Genomic DNA, 26,428 nt, shown 5'->3' with positions numbered 1-26,428 from the left:
TTATTTCAGAGTGCAGACTGCCTAATCCAGAAGTATATCTATCACAAGTAACTCAGGTACAGAACTGACATTGCAATTATTTTTACTAGTACTAGCCAAAAATGAACTATGTCTCAATGACCACAGATCACATCTCTCCTACAGATATAGCAGTATACCTGCACTGAAAACTTCCAATTATTGGAATGAAAACATGCAGTTGTCGATCCAAAGAAAGTGTTTGGGGAAGAAAGTGCCTCTGTTTGACTCTATTACTTTCCAATAGCCCATCCCTGTCAAATAACAACAGTATTTTATGTTATTTAACATGTAAAAATCCATCAGAAAGCATAATGAATTTATCTATCAAGCAGAGATAACAGTAGTTCTAGTGCAAAATACTCGCAATAACATTTCAACCCATGGGAAATGCACCGGTGCCTGGCTTTTGCCGGAGACTCAAAAGCAGGTCCAGTTCTGCTAAAAGATTCAGGGCCCAGGTGAAAAGCACTGAGGCAATTTATGTTTTTCATTTCACAGCTCTTACATGACACCAGGCTCTTGGTGGCAATCACAAGTACTACCTCTGACTATAAGAAAAAGAGAAAAATAGACTTTGTTCTACTTTCACCAGGGTCGTTCTGCATTTTTTTGCAATGAAGTGTAGTAAATCTCAATAGCACCACAGAAAAATTTGAGATTGCTGTAATTGTCCTACTACAATGAATAATCAGAGACCAAACGTTGTGTTATTATCATCAGCTACACCTCTGATGCAATCTGCATTTATTATTCTCCAGGTTTGCAAAGAACAGAGACTTGCTTGGAAGAACTGTAAGCTGTAGTTTACAACAATGGCATTTTCTTCCGTGCTACCGTTCTCTTTATGCTGAAGGAGTCTAGGCGTGAGAAAAGTGAATGGAATCGAGCTCTCTCTTAAAAAAAAAATTGAATAACGAAATAAAGGTTTTTTTGCTGAACTACAGTAACACATTCGCATGAGGCCCTTTCCTACACAGATGAACGAACTGGTATTACTACATTGCTACTAAAAGACACGATTGGGATTTTTCTACCAAAGGCCATCTTCAGTTTCAGAGTAAAACAAACAAACAAAAAAATACCACCACCACCACCCCAAAAAAAAAAAAAAGAAAAGAAAAAAAAAGAAAAAAGATGACAGTCGTCCCAAAAAGTCTGTGTGGCCTGGGCATAGTAATTACCTCTATGAATTTCACAGACACTGAAGTCAATTTGCCATGGAGTGATACCTCCATCTGAAAATTACTTTCTTATTTATCATTCAAACTCAAAACCTGACAAGAGTTTCTTCAAAAGTTTTTTCTTTCTTTGAAATACAACTTATAAATGCATAAATAACAATAAGATACATTTCTTTCCCAATTAAAGGTTTGCTGCCTTTTGTCTTGTGGCTGCCTCCTATATTTATCATTTTTACCGAGGTTTCAGTAAAAATTATTTACCACGTTGAGGGTTGGAGTGCACAGCTGGTGAGGAACAGTATACCACACCAGCTGGGAATTCATCGCTTGGACATGAACGAGGACAACAAAGATTGGTGTGGAATAGTGACTGACAACCACCAGCATGATGAAGTTGTGAAAGAGGCAAATGCTGTACCAGAATACGCCGAGCAAGGTATTTCTGATTCAAATTGTGGAGAGTATAGGGGTGATCTCATCCGACACGCTCTGCACAACTGCCCTTACCCACCTTCAAGAAACCAGAACTGGTGCAGATGTGAGATACAGGGATGAACAGGAGAACAGAGACCTTATCTCAGGAGAATAAAAGCCTTTCTAACTTGCATGAAAAAGAGGAAAACTGAGAGTGAGTGAAGGCAGAAACAGTGACAGAGAAAGGCAGTATAAGGGAAAAGCCAATGTTAACAAAAGCAAACAGTTACACACTGTCTATGAAGAAATCCGGACTGTGAAGAATGCCCTGGGAGCAACACGAAGGAGGAAAAGCTTCCCAGCAGGAACAGAACCAGAAAAACAACAGACCTCCCAGGGGAAAACATTCAAGTGAACAAAAATCCCCCAGACTGGTATTGAGATGGCGCTTGATGAAGTTATGAAAGGACTCATATGGCGTGCTTGCCTATCATAGCAGAATAATGGATTCGGTGACCCAGCAGATCCCTTTGATTCCTACGGTCATATAACAACAATAAAGCAAATTGCCTGTAGCTTTGTCACTTGGGTCTTCTAGCAGACAAATGAAGATCTTGGACTGCAGATCTAAAACAAGCACCTCAGCGCAACAGTAATGGGTTTTGGCATGCCCCATTGGTGTTCCCCCAATGGTAAGGGGGACACGTGGTGGATGAAGGACACCAGACTTCTCATCTCACCGCTCCTCCCCTTCTCCGCTCTGCCCTCCTCCTGCCAGTGCCCCTTGGTGCTCCCCCTCTGCAGGCCTGTCTGGGAAACTTGGTGTGGGGCACCCGGCTTGCCCAGCTGCAAACCCCAAACCTAGCTCCCTGTACAGCGAAAATGTGTCTGCGCAAAGACCACATCAGAGGCAATTCGGAGAACCTAAGGTAAAGTAACCTCTGGAGACCCTTGTGCGGTGCACAGCTGCCAATAGCTGGCTTTTGAAAACAGTTTAGCTTTCAATGGCCTAGAGTAAATCGTCTTTCTAAATAAAAACGGCTATATAACAGTAATGAACCATTAGCTTTATTAATGCCAACCAAACTTACTTAAAATATTATTATAAGTAAGCATCTAAATAGCTAAGTAAATGCAAAGTTATTTCAGAGCTCCACAGGGGATATTAATAATGATAACTTCACTCTGGTGAGACCCTGAAGACTCTACTCAAAAGTTAAGGTTTCCTTATTAACTTCAGGCTTCCTGGTCCAGCAGAGATTTATTTAAAGCAACCCACTTTTAGTACTGAGGCTTATAACACTGTTACTCTGGCTTTATTATTAGTGGGTAAAACACATATACTAGTGAGCTGAAGGTTGAATCCAAGTGGTTGATGGATGGTTCAGGGACCACCCCTCCTTTCTGTGAAGATTTTACACTCTTTATTCCGTGCTAACATGTGATACTGGGAAGCACTTTCTTTCCTCTCACTCATTACATGTCCACAAGGGACTATAAGATTAACTCTCACTTCACCAGCCCCCTAAATATCTGTAATCTCAAACCATTATCTCTAGCATCTTTTGCTGATAATAATCCTCGATATACAATGTCAGCACAACTATGAAATTAAAGCATGTTACAGCAAAATGCCTTCCAACACTGTTAAAAGTTTTGGCCTCCCACATGAAATGAGTCATTACAGTATTAGTTTTCTTTTGGCTTTGCTGTCAAGTTCTCTGTAGCAAAAAACTGCAAAGGGTTTTATAACGGCTCCTGTCACCTTGCGTCTGACCACCTCAGAAACACATACAGTTGACTTCAGCCATCGCTTTATCCATAATTTCATCCTAAACAACCCCAAGCCCATAAAAGCCATAGAAGAAAAATTCCCACTTTATTATCATATCTAACATGTCATGTTCTTGAAATAAACCAGCACCATGAAGCTTTAATCCTCTTTCAACTTCCCCCAAATGCATCAATCAGAAAACTGTCAGCTCAAGTGTGACAAGAAACCTGCTTCCATTCCCCTGAGACCCTGGTAAAATGAGTATTATTAGCCCATTTTTTCCTTTACAGGGGTTCATTACAAAAGAGCGAAGCATCAAGAAGTGCAGTCTCCAGAACAAGATCAATATTGATACATCCCCTGTTGAGAGGTTTTAAAACGCTACGCAACATGCGGCAAAAACCTTTGCTGTTTTCTAAGGTGTGTGGTTAAGAAAAGTGCTGGAAAACTGGCTGTGCAACTTCAGCAGGCAAATGACAGAGCCTCCCTGTAGCAAAGTGACACGTATGTGTCACACATATGTGACAACCCGTGTGCAAAATTCCTCTTTTCCCTCCATTATGAAAGCCAGACTCTTAATAGAGAAGTAGACAACTCTTGCCCAGGCTTTTGCCAATCAACAAGCTAAAGATCCTTCTCCTCTTTGTCTAAACATAAACTGGCCATCAAGCAGTCTGGGATATTTCAAAATATCTCTGTTTGTGTCAAGTTGCTCAGCAAAATAACAAATTCATACCAAGATGTGCCAGAGACATAATGTTGTCCTATTAGGTGTATCTGACTTAAAGGGCTGTGAAGCATTTTCTCCAGGTTTTGACAGAAATGAATTTGACCTGTCTATGGAGCTATGGACTGAACAAATTTAATATGCACTTCTTTTCCTTCCCAGACTTGTTTTGCATGGAAAGGGTTGTTTTATTTTAAGAAAAGAAGATCCCGGGAGAGCATATTTGAATAGGTATATATTGCAATACTGCTTCCAGGCCCCACTCTACTAATTTTCTCTGTCATTGTTTTACCAAAAAGAGCATTGAAAGATTACTCTTATGAGCACCTGGCGTGTTTACATAATTTTCTTTATCTTGCATTTTGTCTATCAATTTATGTCTATTTACAAAGATTTCAACTTCCTCAGTCAATACAGACAAAATTCCTGGAGGAGAAATTTAGTGGGTGGAGAGGTTTAGTAGTTGAGGGTATGAAGCCTTCTATTTTGTGTTTATCATCTGGTAAAAATAATCCATAATTCAGTTAGCGGTAATAGCATGCTGTTATCATGCATGGATCTTCTTCTAGCTCATGCGAAATTTTCAGACTTAGCTGTGCCTCCATTTCATAAAAAAAAAAAACCCAAACCAACCAACCCATGTTAGAAGTGTCAATAGGCAAGCCCAATGTTCAAAAGCACCGAGGTGGAAAAACCAGCTTGTGGGCCCCATCCACAACGTAACATGGTCAGATGATGGGAGCTGTACAGTCAGCCTCCACTTCTGCAGTCTTTCTTCCCTAGAGTGTCAGGGAAGCTGGGGCTAAGCATCGTGGAGAGGCTAAAGGACATTAACGAGGGTCCCTGTTTTTTCAAACATATCTTGGGGTTCCTTTGTAAACTATTTCCTAGTATAATATGGCCAAACCACATGCAGGATGGGCAGACATATGACTACTATACCAACTTGAAGAATGACTTCATAGAGAACGACCCATTTCTTTCATCAATCGTTTCAAATGCCATTGTGATTATTAAAAACCAAACCGATAATATTAATCTAGGAGCTAATGTGAAAGACACACAGGATATTAACTGAAGTCAAACTATCTACCAACTGCTACAGCCCCAAACAATTTGGTCACTAAGCAGTATTAGTAACTGATATTTTATGCTTCTTTGAACTGCTGCTTCTTCTGGCCATCAGCTTTCCTACCCTCCTCCAAGCATACAAGTTGCAACCATCTGACAGTAATTGCCATGACAACTGATGCTGGTCCCAAGAGTACGAAAGACAATACCTCTAGCAAAATTCAATAAACAGTGTAATGAAGTAGAACAGATCACGGGAAGTTAGTTGTGGGTTCATGGTATGGGCAGTGAGCAATCTGGAGGATCCCCCGGGTGTCCCGGGGCTACCCACGTATGCTGCTGAGGGTGACCTAACTGCCCTGAACAGAATGGAGAGATGCTGCAAAGGAGCAAACTATAAGCTTGGAGGAGAAAGGCAGCAGGCTGGTAGCAGGGGAAGTGCAGTTTAAAATGAAGTGAACAGCCTTGCAGACAGTAGGGCCAGAAAGGCCATTACAACACCTAGTCCAGCATCCTGGTCCACAAAGGATCTCACACTGATGTAGGAAAAGCCGGAGGAAGATTTTCAGAGCGCAAATCAGTATTAGGCACTTTCCTCCCATGCATTTTCAACTTCCTAAGCTTTCAGCTTACTGGCCTTCCCATCGCTGCCACAAAGTAATCATCTGAAGACAAAAATCTCACATGTTCTTACAAAATTGAAAAGAAAAGAAATAAGCACATTTGTTTTTATCTACTCAAGTTCTAATAACTAAGGAAATACCTTAATTATAAGCATAGGTTAACTGCATGGCATCATTATAGGGCTGATTTTGAGTTGGCTGACTGAATTAATTGCATCCCTTACCTTCAGGTTTCTTTGATGTGGAACCTTAATGCAGACTTTCCTCATTTTATGATGACTGATTCTGGAATTATTACAAGCATTCTTTTCTATTTATTTCTATCAAATAACGGGTTTCTACTTTCAACTTTAACAAAGAATTCAGTTTACAAATTTCTAATGACATTTAAGTATCTAGCTAATACTAGCTAATTTAGCTAACTACAATGTTATCGTGGAGCAGACAGGGTAACACAGGAGAAATGGTGTGCCAAGAGCAGCAGTTCTGATTGACAAGGCCTTGAGCAATTGCCTCATAATTTCATAATTTGTTCCCCATTTTGAGTTAAAAAATAATCCCTGAATATCATACCATTTCCTCCTTCAACCACAAATTACTCCATTTCATTAAAACCAAGTCCAAAAACTTAGCTGAAATTTCTTTGAAAGAAAGCTCAAGTTCAGAGTGCGCAATAAACCTCCAGGCAGGAAACAATTCTCTAGAAAAGCAAACGTTGCCAAGAAAGCTTCCTGCAACCCTGCTGTCAAAGCACTATGACTCAAGGCAAGCACCACTAACGCCCCAAATGAAAGCGATGCAGACTGCCAAAAAGAACAGCAGACAGAAATAAGGAACTTTCTTGCCCAGATGCAATGTCTACATTAGCGCTGGCAGTATAGCAAGAAGCTCATGAAGTCCAGCATCAGGCCTACGGAAAAAAAGACTGGTTTGTAGGCAGCACACCAGGTATATTGCCATATCCACGAACAGTAAATCATCAGTTTTACCTGCAAGCATCACAAACTGAACTTTAAGAAGGTGCCTCTGGTTAGGAATAAATTATCCGGTTTATCCGGATCAATATATCAGTGCAGACCTGCAGCATTTCTGCTGCTGAATAAAGATACTGCGCTATTTACACAGAGATAACCTGCACCATTACCATTATGATTCAGCCCTGCAATAATTCCAGCTGTAAAGGATTGGCTAGATGTATGTTAGTGATCTAAAGGGCTGTAACATTTAAAAATTTTAGCAAGGAGCTTATCGTTGCCTAGCCAAGATGAAGGGCTGGCATCTCTACTTTTTCCTCAATTGGGAAAAAGATACCAGTGTGTATGCAAGTGCCTGTGGGGGATGAGAAAGTGTCTCTGTGAGCAAGAAAATCTTCAGAATTGAACCTGAAATGCGGCACTGTGGGAATCATCTTGAATTGCAATAGGCTGAAAGGAGCACAGCATGGTCTGCTCCCAGTCCTGCCAGCCCGGGACAGAAGTCTCCTGGTGAGAGTTGCTTACCCAGGCTTTATTTCAAACACAAGCAAAAAGATGACGACAGTTCAGCCCAATGAACAGACAAACCACTCACGCTTCCTAGAAACCAGGAAAAAAAGGAAATTAAAAAATCCTCTCTCCTTCACAATGAACAACAGTACTGATCCCAAACACCAGTTTTGTTTTTAAGGTGGTTTTGAGACCACCACCCCAAGGGGGCAAGCGCTTACAGCCCTCTGCACCTCCTGGACTCAGACCTTGCCCAGCCATGCTGGGGGCTGCTCCCTTGCACCCACCTGGGGCTTCACCCCGCAGGGCCCCCCTGCAGACCACCATCCCTATTTGGCAGTGCAAGGGACAACAGGTTTCTACACAACACTGAAGCAGCTAAAAGGGTCCGTGTTAACTGAAGCAGCAGTAGGAAAGCACTTTGGGCAGAAAAAAGGAAACAGCTGGTGGTGCCAAGGCACCAGGTAATTTGAAATAAAGCTGGCAGGAGGGAGAGGAAGGATGCTGTGCCCGCGCGCAGCCCGTGGCTGTGCTGGCTCCACTACCTGCAGCCTCTCTTAACCTCAGCTATTGCAGCTCTCAGTGGAAGCAGAGGTTGCTTCTCCTAACTTTAGCCCTTAAAAAAACCCCAATGCCAAAACTACCCTGGATTTCTTCTACAAAAAAAGGCCTCAGAGCAAGTAAACAGTTAAGCCATGTGGCCTGCACTAGGAATAAAGAAGGAAAAGCTGGGAAAATGGGCAGAGAAGGAGTGGCGGGAGAAGCAATGGCTTTGTTAGCTGGCTGAGTGATTTGCGGAGTTATCTTGGATGTGTCATTCATCCCCCCAAACTTAGTTTCCCACTGCAAGTTGGAGTGACAGCCCCTTCACTTGCAAGGCAGAAGAAGAAGGTATTGCTACGCGGTATGCCTCTGCTCTCTGCTGCCGGCCTAGCTACGCACACAAACATTTCATTTTGGGCGTGAAAATAAAATATAAATGCTGCTGCCACCACAGCAACCTACTTACCTGTACAGCCATGGATATAGCTGCTCGTGGGTTAAACACCTGTCAGTGGTTCTATCTAAACCCCCTTATTTTCAAGGGGGCTTATATATTTAACAGGAAGCAAGATTGCTACTCTTAATTAAAAGCAAGCATTGTAGGTGTTTCTAATTTAAGAGGGACATGAAGAAGATCAACAAACCTTCACTTCCTCTGGGTTTTAACCATGCTTCATTTTCAATTGCTTTTCTTCTATGGATTTTACACTTTTCTGCATATTTATATAAAATGGTGAAGAATGCAGGGGAATTTGATGCTGCGGGTGAACCCCGATGGCTTTTTGAAAGCCCTGATTGCTGCACAAGTGTGACTGTCAGAGCTGACACGTTTCTGTAGCTTTGCATAGTACTTCACAGGCAAAAAAAAGAAATGAACATAAATTCCCTGTTTCATGGGGATGTTAACCTTGAGCCTTACATCTAAATTATGCCAAAGACATATTTATAGGATTAAATTCTCCCGTCAGCTAAACCAGTATAAATCTGGCGTAATTCCATGATCTGAAGTTCCATTGCTAATTAACTGAAGTCCCTCCAAACCCAAGGAAATTAATACAACCAAACAATATTAAAAATAGAATGCATACTTCTCAGCTAATTCAAGGCTCAGTTCTGCACACTTCTCACATGCTGCTCTAGGAATACCCCAAGCAAAGCCAAAAAAATTCAGTCCTGGATCAGGATCTTCTAATCTCTGCTCTCAATGCTGCAAATCCGTGCTTACTACTCTGCTACTTTTCTCTCCAAATATTACTGTAATGGAGTTTGTTTGTGTTTTTTAATTTAAAAAAATAAAATTTTTAATTAAAAAAACCCCAAACCCACAAACAACAGCTTATCTGTCTTATGGGGTTTCTGCAGGAATCTGCTGTCTTTGGAGATACCAATGATCTTTTTGGTGACGTTTAGGCATCCCACCTATGAAACTGTATCCAGAAAAGTTATTTTGCCCTTTCATGCCTTGTTACTAGTTGAAACCTTTGTGCTTTAGTGGGAGCATCTGTAGTACCTAGTTATCTACAAAGCAAGGTAAGTAAGTGGCAGCTTTTCTTTACTGCTTTGGAAATTCATCTATTGTTATACTATTCTTTCAGCTGAAGACAACAGTAGCAAATATAAGGAAAAAAAAATTTTTAATTACAATAAGCATAAAAGGATCATTAACTTTCCAAACAAGTGTGTTTCCCCCCGGGTTCAGTCCTAAACTGTAAGGGCTTTTAGAGTGAACTAGCAAAGGCCCTGCATGCTATTAAGCACATGCGAGAGAGAGAGATGTGCTCAGGTGCCATGATAAATTACTACCACTAGGACTTAATCAGGAGTGTAAGCACCCTCTCGGGCTAGGCCAAAGCCCCTCGTTATACTGTGCTGTGACTATAATGGACTGATTATTAAAATCCTTCTATTGAGAGTGATCATTAGAGGAATATGATAAAGTATTTGATTAAGAGAAAGTCCAAGTAAGACATACTTTACTGACTCACTACCAGGTAGCAGCAAAGAGCAATTTTCAATACCTTGCATATGAACTTAAAAAATCAGATTTTTCCCGATTAATTTTGTTGTGTGGGATTATAAATCCTGCCTTGGCCTCCTCTCCTCCTTTTTAAAAATTTTTTTGGCTGGTCATTTAAAGCATCTATTTCTGTTCAGTTAGTCTAATTTTATTCTGTTTTATCTATTGTTTTATTGAGCCATTTCAATGTTCTGGTTCTATATAAGACTTTTCCCTTAGTCAGGAACTGCAGTCTGTAATAATAGCAATCAAGGCAGTTCATTCTGACAAACGTATGTCAGAAAAAGACTGCTGTGACTTTGAAATATTGAAAGTGACTGATAACATAATGTGTGAAGCAGAATAAATGCATACAAATGGAAGTTTTAGCTGAGCAGTCAAAGTATGAACTAAATACAGTGTCAGAGCTCTGCACTGAAAGCTCTGCATGCAGGTGGTTACAACGGCAAACTACTAAATGTACTTTGCAAAAGTGTTTTATGAATAAAGTGGCAAGCACAGTTTTTCCACGGCCATATCATCCTTTCTTTCTGCTTGCACTTAGTCATAAAGCAGAGTGAAGCCATGTTTAAGTACAAAACTTGGGTCTGGAAAGCCACTTGATTTTTATAAAAGCTATCAGAGCTATGACAACTGGGATCAGGGCCCTGCTTTATCTTGGGCTAACCTAACCAGATTAGCACTAAAGCAGCAAACAGAACACATTGTGCAAATGAGAGTCCCAAACATATCCAACTGATTCATGTCAGCAAATGCTTCTATCTGTTTTGACCCCTCAGAAAACTACAGAGCCAAGGTGAGCTTTTTTGGGAGCCTGTTCTGAACCAGGCCAATGCTAGGGACTAGGTCTGTGAAATATTTCAAGGGAAATTTGGATCCAACTGACACAGCCGAGTCAAGCACATCTGCTGCCTGTGCCTGGGTTTTGACATGCTGCAACCTCGTGCCAGGACAAGCCGCAGCAGCGCTACTTCTCTGCCTGGCTTGGGCAGAGGCTCTGTAACGCCTGCAGCAGCAGGACAGCTGGATGCACACTCCAGGTGTCTACGTGCCTGCTTCCCATGACTCAGACCTTCAGGGGCTGCTCTGCGGTGCGGCCCAGCCAGGCTATGTGGTAACGGAAGCACACAGCACAGAAGTTTTCCAAAGCCACTTACTGTTTACACCATGCCAGACAAAAATCTTGACACAAGCCTCTCTGCAGCTTACTGCCTTGGTTTCCTTGCCACCACCAAGTCTTCTTTGGGATTTGGACAGAGGTCCTTAAGACCTTGTGATATGTCATCCCCAGAGCATTTTTTCCTCAAGGCTACTGAGGTCCCATACATTCAGAGAGTAAAGGCTTCCCCACCCCATCTTCACCTTTCAACTAATCCAATCTTCTCTAATCACCATGCTCCGACATACTGGTGACCCTGCTGGAGATACTGTCTGACTCCTCCTCCCAGTTTCCACCTGATTGCTCCAGGGAGCAACCTATCCCATGGGCTTGCTCTGAGACACAGCAGAAAGCTTCTCTGGGTAGTTTCCTTAGATTTCTCACTTTGCTAATCTCCTCCCTGCACGGAGCTGAGCAATAAGGAAGGCTCCATTTATTCACCCCCCCATAATCATTCACCAGCACCTAGCTCCTCCCGCTCCTCGGTGCCTCTCCTCTCACTCCCTCTGTCCCTGCAACTAGCTTTCTTCTTCCTCGCATCCTGTTTCAGCAAGGGAAGACACCTCTGCTACAAACCATGCTACCACTGTTCCTTGGCTCTATGTTCTGGAGACTTTCCACGCACTCTTTTTTCCTTTCCCTACCTCTGAACTTAACTGAAGTAATCAAGCAAGGCTAGCACCTTCCTTCACCTACCAACGATTCAAGGATGGGTAACAAATAGCAGACAGGTGTTTTATGGCAGGGGAAAACCCTGATGCAGCAGTTCCATGGATGGAAGCCAAATTTTTAGCTCAGGTATGGATAAATCCCTGCAGTTGTCATACCATCAAGTTCACTATTTACCAGAGCATAGTTCAGCTTTGAAAACAAGCTTTATTTTCAGGCAAAAGCCTTTCATTTTTATCTGGAAAACAGGACCAGCTGAAGAATAGCTTTATGTTCCAGCTAAAGGTTAATTACCTTTTAAGCCAACAAAATGGGTTAGGAAAGATCTATTATTCTCTCCTATTTTGCTACTCTTGCTAATTTTAACTGAAATAGGTTGACCAGCGTTTTGAGCAACTTAGGTCAAGAGGCAGGAACCTTTGGCAGGTAGCGCTGGTATGGAGTAGGCGAGCTAAACCCTTATTTGTGGTGATTACGGTTCTGTCATCAAGACAGCTGCATGGTGGGATCCTTCCTATTTGCAGGGAAAGCTTTGCACTCACTTTCCACCCCACTTCAAAGGCAATGCTGCTGTCCAGCTGAGTCGGAGTGAGTAGTTAAACTCGCTCCTCTCAAGACTGATGCACACGAACATAAGAGAAAGTAGCCAGAAATCAAAAAATGTACTACAGGAAAGTGCATTAACTGTAAACCTAATCTCTTCTTTAGGAATTCATAAAAAGGCAAGTTCTTGGAGGGAAGCCACTTGCTGAGACTTCTTTTAGCTTTACTGTCATCAGATTTATAACCAAGCAGTTTCAAATTCTGCAGCCATGCACTTACTCGCTCTATAAAACTTTAAAACACATGAACAACTCAGCTTACAAGAAACGTTGCTTCCATATAGTTGGATGAGCAACACTGCTTCCACTGACTGTACTGCACACACGTCACTGGGTAATACCTGGTCATTTTAGACGCCAAGTCTGAGGTGCCTAAGGCTAGAGAAGTGGATAGAAAGTAGTGAGAAATAGCTTGCAAAGCGATATCTATTGGCAATTTAACACATTACAATTAGACTGTTATCTTTGGGGTGGTTCATGGGTAATGATGTGGAATTAATATGCATAAACAGCTTACCTGGCTTGCCTTTCTGAAACTTTAAATGCAGTGCCCTTTCTGAAAGTGAACACCGACTAGGAAAAAGAGAAGGCATGAAGCTGTCTTTTTCATGGTACCTCTTTTCCAACGCACAGCAACTCCTTCAGCACAGCATTGTTTGGATGCAGAGGTGCCTTTCCATGATGAAGCTGGCAGGCAGCGCTCTGATTCTCATAGCTCTATGCTGTATGAAGGCAAGAAGATCTAATGCCCTTCCCTTACGATTTTCTTTCTCATGCTTCATCTCAGTGCTGCTGCTTCAGGATCCTTTAACCTATCTCATCAATTAATATTATGGTATATTTAAAAAGCCCACTAATCTGTTTGTTGCCTTTTTATGTTTTCATTAATTAATTTTCCATTATGTGCATGTTATAAACTTCAGACCTGCTGCAGAATCTTTTAACCCACCCCATCAGTTAATATTATAGCATATTAAAAAGTTGCTAAAGTCTGTGTTTCTGTAGGCGTCTCCACCTCTTTCAACTTCTAATCATGACTCTATTGTGAGACCTGCAAGCACCAGATACACACCATCAGCAATCAATAAAACCATGTTTCCTGCTCTCACAACGCAATGTGTGGGAGCCACAGCTTCTCTGCAGTCCTACAGCCAGCAGCCCCTGCTAGTAAGTGAGATGTGAATGGATAATAAAGCCAGGAAACACTTCTGGACAGTGCAGGAATCTTCAAAACCTTCAGCTCTGCATTAAGGAGTTAGTGGAGTAAGATGCAAAAGGACAACGTCAGATCATCTGGTCCTTGGGGAAAGCTATTAGCAATGTGCTCATACAGGATTACAGAAAACTGTAAGCTTGATTAGATTGTTGTGGGCTTGGTAGAAAAAAGAAGAGAGTATAGTCGTGGGACAAAAGCTTTCTGCTAGGGCTTTATATGAAGTAACGGATGCCATATTTTTAAATCAGAATGAAGCTACATGTTTTCTTATAATCCATTTGAGGTTACAGGTCTTCAGCCTGGATTCGGTGGCCTGGGAGTGAGCTGTGCAGAATGCAACCACCCTGCGGCTCCGCCGGAGCAGGCGGCTGGCTATCTGAGCAGCACTTCCATAAGGTGAGTTTCCCAGCATGAAGGTTACTTGCAGTTTATCTTGCAGGACTTGGGTCAGGAAGAAGGAAGGTGGACATGTTTTGAGACCTAGGGCCTGATGCAATTCCCAGTTTCACCCCTACGAGTCTAACGTAGCCAGCAAAAAATAAGGATAGACTATTATTTTGGATGGTTGAGAAATATTACATTGGTGTGTTACTATAGGGTTTTTTATTTAGTATCCTGGTTATCTGAGAAACCATCTTGTCATGTGCTACTCTGAAGTTAAGGCTTTTGTTAACAGTGACTATATCTGAATCAATTAAGACTGGATTCTCAGGTCAGATTGCTCAGAAATCTGGAATTAATTTTGATTTTTTTTTTCCTCTCACTAATGTAATTTCAGTTATATGAACTTGTGACATGATCTAAGGGCAGGCTCTAAGAATTAAAGTTGTCTATTTAAATTCAAGAGTTTGCTGCAAGTCCAATAATTCTCCCAATCTGCAGAGTTTTCTAATTTTCTGGAATAATAAGAAAAAAGTTCCGGGGGGGGGGGGGGGGGCAGATTTTACTAGTTTCTTTGCTATATTTTTCAGAATGTTATATAGAGAGCTCAGAATAGTATTTCAATTCTAAGCAAATAAGCAAAGCAAAGCTGAGCTCTTACTAAGATATCCACTGTTCTGCAGATGATCACTGTATTTAATAATGAAAAATCCAGTTAGATCATTATGGTCAGTCCTCTGCAAGGGTTAGGATGTAATCCAAAACTCTTATTTTCCCCATAGCTGGTAAAAGATAAATCAGAGAGTAAGGGACACTCTCTTGGGTTTTCATTAAAAAAAAAAAAAAAAAAAAAAGCACAGGGGAGGATCTCCTCAAAGGGGTACATAGACCCAAGGACTCAGAAAAAAAAAATCAAGGTAGTTAGGAAGGAAGTAATTTTCCTTGTGCTGGAGTCTTTGGACATCAGTGACCTCCAAGACACAAAATGAAAATCTAAGGAGAGAGAATTAATAGCGAGGAGACAGGAAGAACACATATTTATGACTCAGGGCAGGAACTTTCTAAAACTCAGGGTTTTGCTGATGAGAAAAGAAGAACAAGAGAAAATCCATACCATTTATTTAAAGCATATCCCTAATGATTTGCTAAGGGGGAGTCTGAAACGCTACACTGTGGCTCTCTGCTTTGCCTCCAAAGTTTTGGACATCTGAAAGGGCAATGCTTGCTGCTAGTGAGGTGTCTTTAGGCTTCCCATGGAGAAATCATTCTAAGACTCATTTCTTTTCTCCCCCAGGACAGAAAGAAGTGACTGGCTTCTCTAGCTGCAACACAAATTCTTTGCGACCTTTTGTGATCTATGCCAAATTCAATCTGACGTTTCTGCAGAAGCTATATGGTAGTTGTACCTTCCATATATTATCCCATTGCGTACCCCACCCCTCACAGATGACCACTTGGAGGTATGCAACTGCTGCTTCTTCTTTTGGTACACAGACAACTTTAAGTGTCCGTAAGCTTGTGGACGGCCAGGGTGAGTGCCATTCGGGGAAACACAGTTGATGAACAACAAGCAAGAGTCCCACACTGTGGGCTCTGAGGGCAATCTTGCCTTTTTTTTCTATTGTCACTGTTTCCTTTTATTTAAAAGTGAAGTCTTTGGGGCAGAACGCACATGGATGCTCTTGGGATATGAGGAATGCAAAACAACTATGGCACCAGTGGTGCTGGGTGTTGACAGCTTCTAGTTACTTAAGTGAAAAGCCAGCCGCTGGCCTCTGATGAGTATGAAATTAGCATTTCCTCTCCCTCTGCCTCTAATGCGCTGTGTGGCCAGGACTGTAGAGCAGAAGAAGAGAGTCAGGCAGCAGAGGAAGCGGAGACGTGAGCGGGGATGTGAGCGCTTTGCTCCCACCCCCTCCTTGACCCCCACCAAAAGCCAGCCACCAGTGCAGCGCCTGAGCCATTGCTGCTGCACTGTAGGAAGCACAGACATCGTATGAAATACTCTGAAAAGAGTTTGCAATTATATTTATACCTCCCAGGGATGCAATGGAAGTTTTAAAGTTTAGGGCTGAAAAGACTTCTTAACAGGTGTCAAATTTAGTGTCAGCACACAGTTCCTCATGAACCAAATGGCACATCCTCTTCAAACTCTCCTAGGAAATTTGGCAGTTCCTATTATTAAAGCCCCTGTCACTAACTTGAAAGAAAAATATATATATAGAGAGAGAAAACTGACACCCTGCCTGGAGGCTGCTGGTGCTCAGAAGGTTAAGTCTTAGTGGCAAAGAAAAGGGGAGAGCAATCTACCTGAGCACATCAACTGGCTGCCTAATGGCATGGCCAGACGTGTTTGTTAAGATCTGCAACACGTGAATGAAGTCATCAGGATGCTACGACAGGTCCATCATTCAAATGTAACCCAGATTATTTTCTATATTATTTGTGCTACAGCCACACACCTATTTTCAGGATGGACTTGAAGCACCTGTTTTCAGAGAGAGCATTAGGCACAGAGTGGTCACAGGCACTACGAGGGACCCCAGCTGGCCACTTTGCCATCCCAATACAGCAAAAAGCCAATCTCATTCTGCAGTCAGACCACTCACTGCTGCTCATGTCTTTGTTTTGGCCTAGAAGAGATTTTCTGCATGCGAAAAAGAAAGGTCTCAAAGACCGGTTTCTTTGCAGTGCTTTCAGTTGGTTACCCTTCTCCTTTGCTAAACCGTGCCTGCACAAAATGCTTTTTTGAAGGCATATTGATATTGCGCTCTGAACGGTATAACTTTTCTCATCAAAAACATTTTGTTCATCCCCAGAATGTTAGATTTCCTTGAGTCTGGAAAGAATAATCCTGAACAGGGTTTCATCTTCTGTGGTGTGGCTGGAATTAATTTTTGAAAAGCCCAGCAAATGTGCATGGAGTTTCTAAGTGATGTGCATTTTGCCACACTCCCCCCTAATATTTCACTATGCCCAAACTTGCATTTGTAAGAATAATTCTGATTTTAAACTGCATCGGTTCAAATATGCAGGAGCACTCACTCTACTGTTTAAAGGGTATAGGCATCACTTTACATCTGTAGAATTAACAAACATAATATAAACCAATGCAAGCAAGTGTACCTCAATGGCAGCACATGCATTCCCGTATCATACTTGCTTAATTGCATCAATTTAAAATCAAGTATATATTGAACCTTTTGTGTTAATTTAGCTGTAGCCTAATATCAGCATTTTCATTTTCTGGTTCCTTGGTAAGTGGAGGCTCATTCCATACTGGTAGGACTGCATCCCATGCAAATACACGGGCACTAGCTGGTAGCAGCAGTTTGAGGCTGGGAGCAGGGCGGCTGTCAGCACTGGCTCCGCACCATGCTCGGGGCACTGCAGCTTGTGTGCTGCTTCAGTGCGGTGGGTACCAGATAACCAGGTGGTCATCAGCTGCGGTCCCACATCCCAAACGCAGGTGCGTGGCCACTGGGACCATCACCACGGCTTTGGTTCTCGTAACGTTCTCGGTTGTTTCAAGCTTCTTTTCAGCACCTCACAAACTGCCGGTGGTATAAAGGGACGTGCCATCACAATCAGTTACGGGAGGAAATGACATGAGGGAATTTAATTTTGCAAGGCCCTGGGTGTGTTTTGATGGCGCCTCAGCATTTCAAACTGATTGCAGGTTTAATGCCTTTCTTAAGTAGCCTAACTGATGGGTAAACTCCCATAGAGACTGGAATACTTCACAGAGCAGGGGAATATTGTTGCAGTCCCCAAAGGCCACAGTATTTTGCGTGTGTTAATCCCCTGGAGAACAACACAGCAGACTTCCCAAACATAGACTGTTTCTGGAAATCCCAAATGCCTAAACTTTACCACAGCGTTATCTTGACTGCGACTCATGCCCCACAGCATTGGAGAGAAGGGGTGGGTGTTTACACCTCTCTATCTCTTTTCCTGTTTCTCTGGGAATTGCCTGAATGTTCAGAAAAGGTAATGAAAAGCCTTAAACTCGTGCCCGTGCTTCCTGCACTGAGACCAAAATCTCCTGTAAGCTTGCCAGACCTTTTACAGCTGCACCTTAGGGATTTAACACTGTGCAGCTTATGGCTTTATATGAAATTTCATAAAAGAGAAGCCCTGTATTTTCACATAAATATATTTATTTTGGGAAAGATCAAGAAATGCCAATATATTTCAAACCAGTTCCCTACTGCATTAAAGAATGTGAAATATTCATGTGAACATTTGCTAATCCTATACAGTGAAATCTATTTCCCTCTCTATTTAGCATGCAGGCTGCAGCATCTGAAGGTTGTTCAGCCTTTTCATTAGGAAGAAAAGTAAGGATGACTTGTGAAAATCACATGGAAGTAATCATAAAGAATAGTACTGAAGGGTTTTTAGAACAAAACCTTGTAAGCTACCTTGTAAGCATGCTTTCTCTTTCATGTGTTTGTTTCTATGGTATTTCACAGCTTCAAACTGTAAATTTGTACTAATGAACATAATTAGAAGTGCAATATAATATGCTTTCATAATACAGAAATAAAAATTTAAGGGGCAGCACACACATTTTCAGAATATATATATCTCAGGCTCTCTAAAGTCTCCAGTAGGTATCATCACTCCAAGCAAATTCCAATTTCTCTGTTCAACCATTACTCTTGATAATGTAATGAGTTACTTTCTCATCAGTGCTAAGTTTTGCGTATCCATCCAGACCCTCCTGTGGCACAATATCTCACAAAGAATCCACCTGAACTCTGATAACTATAGCAGGAAATGGAAAATAAGGAAATATGAGTACCTATGATCCCTGATTCCACCAGGGAAAAACATCTGACCTTGGGAATTCATTTAAGTCTCCTTATGCTATGGATTCCCTAAGCATTAAATGGAAATGGCATTTACTTTCCACGAAGAGACGCTAATATTTAAATATTGCTTCAAAGATCCTCAGATAAAAAGAGCTATATATGTGCAAATTTTTATGCTTCCTTCTGCTTTCCTACAGCTTCAATATATAATAATACACCAAAATGCTGAAATTTTGTTACGAAATAAAATTGTACTTGGAAATGTCAGGCCTGCACAGATCAATGATCCAGAAGTCGCTAAAGGCGACTATCAGAAGAGGATGTAACCTAGCCTCTCCAGGTACCGAATACTGTGGTGAAGAAGATAATCGCTTACCAGAATCAGCCGTGACCATTTCTGCCATGTACCGAGAACTGTAACAAGTATATAAATGATGTCAGAAGCAGTCCCTAAGGGGCGGTTTGGATACTTCCACCTTGACTTGGAGAGCGGTGGCGGCAGAGGTAAAGAATGCTCATCTGTGCGGGCATGAGCCATGCCATGCCACTTGGCAGGTTTCACTGTATTTAGTAATAAAGACACAGACTATGAAACTCCCCTATGTCTTCAAATTTTTGTACCCAAGCTTACATGGGTAATGCTCTGAAGAGGATGACTTAACACCTTGACTAGCATCTGAGATCTTTAACAGCTGGAAGCATTTCTTGGAAAGATTACAGGAAGAAATGTTACTCCTTTGTTTTGCGTGGAGACCCTGAACATTACAGAGCCAGAGACTTTTAGCAGAGCCAGCCTAGTCATGGCTGGAACATTAAAGTATTCAGTAAATAATTGCTTATATTGCTAATCGTAATATATAAACCATATATATGTTTCATTGAAATTAAATTTTTCGTTGATCCTGTGAACTTTTGTATTATGTTACTGCTATGTCAGCACAAAATTCAGCCAAATCACTCCCAACATAGAACAGATTCGAAGAATTCAAGCCTTCTCTGTTCATGCAGTATGTGTGAGCAGACAGTGATTCCTCTGAATTTGCATATTGTTACTTATTGACTACTTTTTCCCCCCACCTCATTCTATGGACTGAAGGCAAAGGCAATAGCCTGAATGAAACATATTTGTATGACATAATGGTTCACGTTCATTATGGCAACCACACAAAAGAAATTCCATCACAGCAACTGTAAAATTTTGTTACATGCATCTAACACAAACCATTAGAAATCGGGTTGAGAGAATAGGTTCAGAATGAAAAAGGATCATGAGATTAGCCCACATCTCCTAAAAGCCAGACCGCAGGTATTACGCTTTTTAAATGTTTGGTTGTTTTTTCCATTTCACACACATCCTGATTTAGGAATCAATACTAGAGTGAAGCACAAATACTGCAAAGGCACAATACATACAATTAATTTAGTATTTCCAATCCTAGTAGAAACACAGTACCAGAAGCATCTCTAGAGATCTCACTTTTGTAGCCCAAGAGATCGATTAGTATTGGGATAAGCATCTAAGCTTTTGGGTACTAATAGGGGTCTTTTCACTGAAACATCAAATCTTCTTGTTCATCCCCTTCAGTTTTGCCATCAGTGCCCAAGTTTACTTTTTTCTCTTTAAGAAAAGGCTTCTGTAACAGGAAGGGTTGACTTATGCTGTCCCTCTATAACAAATGAATCAACTCTTTCCTCGTTTTCATGCTAATGAAGTTCAGCCTATCTCATTAATGTTTTCCAAAAGAAAAAAGAACAATTCGAATAAGAGCAACACGAAGTATTTTTAATGCAGTTTCTAGAAAAGTAAATAATCCTGTCTCCGGGGAAATGAATGTCTATGTAAGAAATTAAGTGGATTGCAAGCACAAGGTGTTTTCCCTTCACAGAAAATTAAATTAAAAGAAGGGTCCTGAGCTGAGAGACACCTTCCCTTAGGACCTGCTCCTCCATCTCCAAACCCTTACCTTTGTGAGAAAACGTCTCGGTAGGGGCTGCCGTGCTGCAGTGCAATCCCATACCCTCTGTCCGCAACAGTGTTCCCGACCGTGTAAAAAGAGCAGTCTGCGTCGTTGATGGCCACATACTCCAGTACTGCTGCATCCCATACAAAGGCATAGTTCCCATATTTCACCTGTGGTAAACAGAGGAAAAGCTCAGACTACGGACTGTCAAGTCCAAAAGGAGGTCAGTGCACCTAAAAATGTGGCAGTTTCAACACAGTCTGTTCATTAAAGAAAGCGAAGTTTGGGTGCCCAACAGCTGTCCGCACAAAAAGTGCACTGTGACTGGTGCCATGCGGTGCGTTGGCTGAGCACCTCAGCAGAAATGGAAGAAACGTGATCGGAGAAGAACGTGCTGTCAGTGAAACAGTGCCGTGCAGGAAACCTGTACTGTCCCTCTTCAAGGAACAAAGGAAACATCAGGTTCCCTCCATCAATGCTAAATTCCACTCCAAATCCCTCACTAAGTTTTTTCTCTGAGCCATAAAAACAACTATTTAGAGGGAAGGTGGGTATTCACACTGGGAGAAGCATGGGAGGGTAGGCATGGCTATCCAGATGGAAGACCACTGTTCAAGATGGTCCACATTTCAGTCATGCTTCAGGTTGTCGTAGATGTCATGAACACTCATTTGTCTTTTGGGCTCTGTGCATGATTGTGGGCAAGATCATGCCAACTAGATTTTTTTGGGATTATTTTTCTCAGCATGAAAGGTTTTCACATATCTTCAAAGACTTTCGTACAGCAAGATCACGCAAGCCATTTTAACTGTTTGACTAAGATAAATCCTAACCAACTCACTATACTGAAAAACTTTTAAAGTAACATTTTACTATCCATTCACATTTGAAACAAAACCAGATTTTTCTTTTCATTTAAATATATGGGATGTATACAAAATTTCAGCATTTATTCAGAAGCAAGCCTTTAAAAACAGAAATTCAGTCTAAACAAATCCTTCCCCATTTCAGTGAATTTCTAGTTTCCAGTCAAATCATGTTTTTCTGAAAAAAACAATCTCTAGCTGCTCTACCAGATCTTTTACCAGTTTTCTGTTTCGTTGGTCTCTATGTCAGACCTGAAGAATCACATTGCTTTTTTCCTGACCCTCTGCTTGGCTTCACTCAGCGCTTTCCCTATGCCATATTAGCCAACTAAGCTGTAAAACTAGGCTGAACCCATTGACTTTGTACCTCTAATGGGAATAGATATGTGACAGCTAAGTGAAAAGTCAACAAAACACAAAAAGGCCATCTGGGGCCAGGCAATCCAGAGAGAATTAAAAACCAAGTCAGCATGTCAAAATAAGCAATGTCAGTACATCATTTAGATTAGGCTTTGACAATGTAGATTATGTTTTTAAAGACTGTTTACATATAAAAGTTACTGAAGCAAGCCACACCGGCTGCTTGCTCACAAGATGTAGTGCACAAGGAACGATTGCATTTGGGACACATTCCTTTTCATGCATAATCAATCTGAATTAGACGCTGCAGGCCTGGAAAGGGAATATTTCCTATTTCCATTCGTAGGCATGGCACTGGGAGGATTTGTGCAGATTTTGGAGCAGAAATGGAGCCATATTATCTGTGGACTCCGCATGATTGGCAGGATAAAGAAAATTCTTTTCAAAATACACACACACACACACAAATGCAGGACTGGGTCAGTTTTAATCTTCAGGCTCTGAAAATGGTCAAGAACATGGTTTTTTTGCCTCCCAGTGGAGGTTTAGGTCTATCTAAACGGCCAGGGAATAAGGGATAGAAGTGAACTCTCTGTTAACAAACAATACAACTTGTATGCTTGTCTTATAGGCACTGCAACTCACAGAGCTCTTCCTAGCTTGGATTATTCTGATCCTCCTACAGGCACCACTTGGCTAAGAAGTAGATAGCATGACTGTGAAAAAAGCCCTTCCTAGGAGCATTTAAAAGGATAATGACTCAGCCTGAAAAAGAATCATGATGTGCAGACAGCAAGGGAAGGAAATAGGAGACAAAAGCAGAAGATCAGAAGGGGGGAAATGAATCCTGAAAAGGATCAGATGGACTTTCCAAACAAAGGAATTAAGCAAAAATGGGGTTCAAAAGAGGAGTAATTTTACATGCAGAGAGATAACCTTTGAGGTGATGGCAAGAGCAGAGGGTTATGTTTTGACACCTGCTTTTGTCCTAACCCACCTTTTTAACATCCTAGTGCATTGAATTCACCTAAGTGCTTGTAAAGAGATTTATCAGCTGCTCAGCTGGTCAGGAAAAATTCTCTTGATTTGGCTGCCTTGCTGTAAAACAACTCACAGTGAGAATATATAAAAGTGGCAGAAGCACTTACTGCCAACAATATCTATGATGAAGTGGTGTATATAAGATCCTTAGAGCAGACCTGATAATATCACAGTTCAGGTTCCCACAAAGATATTACTTTTCATAGATAAGATCACAGTGAGCCTCAGTTAAAGCGCATGGGGCAGGAAAGAGATTGAAGAGCCAGAAGGAATCATCCCAGCCATCTACCTTCAACACGATTGCTCCATGCAGTAAAATACATCCTTTTTAGCATTTTTGCCCTATCCATTTACAAATCTAGGGAATTCAAATCCATGGAGCAAACCTAAGTTGCAATTGTCATGCTTGCAATCACTCTCTTTATGGAACTACTCCTCAGTCTAACAGTTTTCATTGCTATTCAACGTATTTATTTTTACTACTTTTTTAAAAAAAATAACTTTCTTATGTCATTCCTAGTTATTTTTCCTTTTGCAGTTCTAAATACTCTCGCTTTGGGGCTGACACCTTTCAAATATTGATGAACCTTTCCGTTAGCTGAGCTGGATATAGCTTTCTTCAATCTTTCCTTGCAAATCTATCAATTCAGTCCTCCCATTATCAGTGACACTATTTTTGAACTGTCTCCAATTCTTAATTTTTATATATGAGAAAAACACCTGTCTCGCTAAGAGAGAATCAGTTATCTGGCAGCTCAGGAGGCATATGATTCCCTTTTTAGCATACCCTTCTTCTGAGATTCATAGTCTAAACCGTCTGCCCATGGATCTTTCACACAGCTTAAGACTGGTTTTAGCCTAAAGATCTATGAATAAAAAGTTGCTAGAATATAGCATATATGGAACACTGCTGATATTTTACAGATTTGCACCTACAAATAAGGGGTAGCTATACTATGAAAAGGGGGGATGATGCTCTGTGTGAAAGGAGAAGGGAATTTCAGAACAAAATGTCAATTAAAAACCTATATCCTTCTCTCTCTCCCTCTTACTATGAGAAGCACATATTTTGTAGCTTTCCAATAGCTATGCTGAAGACTTCCACTTTGGGCCTCAAAATGAATAGCAAAAATTCCAGCTCTGCATTATGAGAAAAAGTTAAGGAGCTTGCAGTCAGTCATTTACGGAGGCTAAATGAAAGCAAAATCTCCTTGGAAAAATAAATGGTTCTTTGTAATATACATAACTCGCTACCCGCAGAAGATCTGCATCCCTGATTCTACATTTCCACATCACTACGTTGGCATTTTGTGTTGAGATAATAACATTTCAGGATGGTGGCAAATCTGAATGCTGTTCACACACGACCGTGCAGCCCAGGATTGCCAGGGAAGCGTTTGTAGGAGGGCAGCCTATTAGCATTCAGCAGCAACCCCAGCTTTCCAGTCTGCCAGGGCATGGAGAACTGACACTTCAGTCTCCTTCCCCGTGGCATCCCGCCTGTCAGTATGGCAGAGGCTAAGAAGATTTTTGGAGTACCTGATGACTATTGCCATAGGAAAAAAAAAAATTACAGGCAAAATTGAACCTGTTAGTTGTTCATCAGGGTATTTTGAACTCAGGCACTGCACTGGTCGTTAAGTGAAACTGGGAGGTACGGTACCAGACAGAAATGCTTGACTTGACTTCACAGTTTTGTGAACAATTCCGAAGGAGTTACTGTAAAAAGAGCTGTTACACGGAATAGGGACCATCAGCACATAGATGGTAAAACTATTTCTATAAGGCTGTTATATTTCTATTTTCTATCACTGCACATTTACGAGATTTTTATTTGCTGAAGCCCTGCCTGTAGATATTAGTTAAAATTTATCTCTGTTGACTCCACCAAAACCCAATTGAGTTATACGAGGAAAGCATTTAAAGCCATTACACTGTTGCATAGGCACATATTTTATGCCAACACGGATGTGGATAGTATTTCTTCTTACAGCTAAACCATTCATGCAGAGTAGGCTGAAAAATGTATTTGTGTACAACTCCAGCATTCTAAAAACACATTTCCAGGTCTAGAAAATTATAAGTTTCAGAAAAAAAATAATTGTAAGTAAACAACAACCAACTACTGCAATTTTTCATACTTGAATTCTTGGACAATATATTTTCTGTATTTTAAATTCCTCTTCAAAAGAAATACAAAGAATCTTCATAAAAGAAAAAATGTACGCAGTAGGCTGCAGGTTAAGCAGAACTGGCAGTTATTTTTCCTGCAGAACTTTTTTAAATATTTCATCATACATAAAATATGTTACCTGTTATAAAAACAATGCAACTTTTAAGGCCATGGAAATCTTAAGTCAAGTTTCAACTGATTAAAATTATATTAATTTCCTGGAAGAAAATCCAAAAATTATTAGATAACGCTGAGCACATTTTCTGAATACTCTGGGCCTACACCCTGGTGGCACAGTGGTGATGCTTTTTCTACTCATTTCCATTATGAGTCAGGCGCCATCCTTCCTTTCCGACTGCTGTACACCTTTTCCTGCCTACGAAATTGTCAGTTGTATTTTAGCCAAGGACACATGAACAGAAACAGACTCTTCCACAGCATAGCAGCAGCGACTCCAGCTCCGACCTAAACCCAATCAGGGACACTGATTAATCACCTGCTCCATACAGCGCTTTGAGGGTCATGTTCTCCAATATGGACCATTCCACTGCACTGAATACACAGGGGAAAAACACCATTCGATGCTGCTAGCCCTATGCCTATCAGTGTGGACCTGAGACTGCAGCATATATAAATACAGAAATTAAATTTTTGACATAATCTTTGCATATTCAGCAAGCATGCAGCAGCTGCAGCCTGCAGAGAGCTGTACTCCATTCTACAAAACAGCCTCGCCGAGGCTGCTATTACATGAGGAATGAAGAAGAGGGAACAAAATTGAACGAACATTTGCAAATATATGAGTGAGAGCTAATATACATAATGTGGATATTGTACTTCAAAATGGGAAAAGGCCAAGACAAAATTTGTGGTGGAAGCTTAAATCTAGATTTTTATGTTGTCAGATGTTGCCAAACAGCTTGATGGCATTCACAACGGAGGGTTTTTTCAGCAGAAGGGAACGGAAACACATTGATCTCCACAATCCTCTTGCAAGAGGCCAATGAAGTTGCTGTTTATCGGTCTGAAGCAGAGGTCAGATCTTCTGCCTTCAGAGAAATTCTTGTTTGCTAATTTGTCTTCCTCCAGGGACAAAGGTTTCAAGTCTTGGTTTTGTTCATGAAGGGCACAATTCTGGCTAACTTCTATTTGAATCCCAGTGAAATAAAATCTCCCATTTCAGCTTTGTTCAATAAAACCCACTAATTTACAGTTCTCTCAAAACTAAACTTTCTGGAGTTCTGAAGTACAATTTTGGAGCTTCTTGCCCCACACTCCCTTGAAGGCCAGCACATGTGGCTGATCTGCATAACTTAAGAGTGAAATGC

At 41.2% G+C, this 26,428-nt stretch overlaps 1 protein-coding gene across 6 annotated transcripts in view; it reads right to left on the bottom strand.

The window, feature by feature from the left end:
• GRID2 (glutamate ionotropic receptor delta type subunit 2) overlaps positions 1 to 26,428 on the bottom strand; it is a 755,994-nt gene that overhangs the window by 54,940 nt on the left and 674,626 nt on the right. For all 6 annotated transcript variants that reach the window (XR_012995185.1, XR_012995186.1, XM_076336770.1 and 3 more), the window contains one exon: positions 20,664 to 20,830. Coding sequence is in view for 4 of the 6 variants with exons in the window: in XM_076336770.1 (XP_076192885.1) it covers positions 20,664 to 20,830 (167 nt within the window). In the remaining 2 variants the exon portion in view is untranslated. The remainder of the gene's footprint in view (positions 1 to 20,663; positions 20,831 to 26,428) is intronic.

The sequence above is a fragment of the Aptenodytes patagonicus genome, chromosome 4, assembly GCF_965638725.1.
Source record: "Aptenodytes patagonicus chromosome 4, bAptPat1.pri.cur, whole genome shotgun sequence".
Taxonomy (NCBI): Eukaryota; Metazoa; Chordata; class Aves; order Sphenisciformes; family Spheniscidae; genus Aptenodytes; species Aptenodytes patagonicus.
Note: the sequence above shows the minus strand (reverse complement) of the source record. Positions and strands in the feature narration are given on the sequence as shown.